At 68.5% G+C, this 1561-nt stretch overlaps 1 protein-coding gene across 1 annotated transcript in view; it reads left to right on the top strand.

The window, feature by feature from the left end:
• STK25 (serine/threonine kinase 25) overlaps positions 1-1375 on the top strand; it is an 8670-nt gene extending 7295 nt beyond the window's left edge. The window contains exons 6-8 of the mRNA XM_023740858.1: positions 47-288; positions 920-982; positions 1080-1375. Of these exons, the coding sequence (XP_023596626.1) occupies positions 47-288; positions 920-982; positions 1080-1375 (601 nt within the window). The remainder of the gene's footprint in view (positions 1-46; positions 289-919; positions 983-1079) is intronic.
• Positions 1376-1561: the final 186 nt, after the last annotated feature.

The raw sequence follows: 1561 nt of genomic DNA, 5'->3' as shown, positions 1-1561 counted from the left end.
GATCTGGAAATGGCAGCTCTCCAGCAGCCCGTCTCCCGGCCAACAGCACTGGGGGAGGAGGGCAGCGGTCGTCTGGGGGCGGGGATGCCCGTGAGAGCGTGGGCCTGTGGGAGGCAGGAGCGTGCTCAAAGACCTGCGGCTGGAGGGTCGCCTCCAGGGAAGGGCTGGGGGCTGGACACGGGCCAGGCCCTGCAGGTGCACAGGGTGTCCTGGCGGCCTTGTGGGCACCTGAGGCAGCGCAGCAGGGCCTGCTGGGGCTCGGTGCTGACACCCGGGGCTGGAAAGGACGTAGGGCTGGGGGGTTGGGGGTGGGGCAGGGTGTGGTAGGCGAGGGCTGCGGGGGATACTGGGCCAGGCTGGGCCTTGGAGGTGCAGGGACCGCTGCCCTCCTCCCACTCTGGGCCTGCCCCTCAGCAGTCGTGTGAGGGGGCAGGGCTGCTGGAGTCTCACGTGTCACTGCCCTCGGAGGTGCTGCTGGCCGCCGGGCACCTCTGGCTGTGTCCCCCCACCCCTGCACTTTGTGTGTGATGAGGACGGTGGGAGGCAACACCCTCACAGAGCCCCACTGCCTGTCGCCTGGCTTGGGCCCGGCCTGGGGTCCTGATCTTGTCAGATGTTGGGTGGGGGGCCTGGGGACATGTCGGGACCCCTCAGGGATGGCCTTGAAGAGGGGGTAGGGCTGGGGCCGTAGTCAGGGAGCACTCAGTGAACCTGCCTACCTGCTACCTGTCTAACCCTCCCCGCTAGGTGAGCTCACTGCTGTGTCCTCGCCCTGGTGCCTGAGTGGGTGCCTCACCAGACGCCAGGGTCGGGTGGGTGGCACACAGGGAGATGAGGCTCTGGGTTAAGGAAGGACCGGTTTCAGCACTGCGGAAGCCCGTTGGCCCATGGCTGGTGGGACTGGCCGTCTGCCCCGCAGGTCCGATCGTGGTGCATGCGGCCCCCCAGTCCCGCCCGGGGTTTGTCCTTGCCATGCACGCTGGTGCTTGCTGGCTTGTATGTTGTTTTGGGTCTCGGGACCCCTCGATTGACCTCTGACCTCAGTATGGGGGAAGCGGCCCTCCCCGGCCTGGCCTGAGGTGCGGGGGTCCAGCAGGGGGGCTCCCAGGCCATCCCCCGCGTGGTTGCAGATTCTTCGACCACTAGCACTGCCCCTCCCCCGTCCTTGGTCCCGCCTGGAGTGGCGCTGGCTCCGGGGGGTGGGGCGTGGCGGTCAGCGGCGTGTGCCCCACAGCTCAAGGAGAAGCACAGGCAGAGCGGCGGGCGCGCGGGGGCGCTGGAGGAGCTGGAGAACGCCTTCAGCCTGGCCGAGGAGTCCTGCCCTGGCATCTCAGACAAGCTGGTGGCCCACCTGGTGGAGCGGGTGCAGAGGTGAGGGCGCGGTGGGCCGGGACCCACTGTCGGCAGCCAGTCTGGCGCCTTTTGCACCGTCTTCACTCTGGTGAAAAGGGGGTGTCGTGGCTGCCTCCTCCTTCTCTTGTCTGACCGGCTCACAGCCGGAGGTAGGGGCGGGGGAGACAGTCCTGTCTCGGGGCAGAACCGTGGACGGGGAACACGGAGC

The sequence above is a fragment of the Trichechus manatus genome, unplaced genomic scaffold, assembly GCF_000243295.1.
Source record: "Trichechus manatus latirostris isolate Lorelei unplaced genomic scaffold, TriManLat1.0 scaffold00165, whole genome shotgun sequence".
NCBI lineage: Eukaryota > Metazoa > Chordata > Mammalia > Sirenia > Trichechidae > Trichechus > Trichechus manatus.
This window is presented reverse-complemented; position numbering and strand designations above follow the sequence as displayed.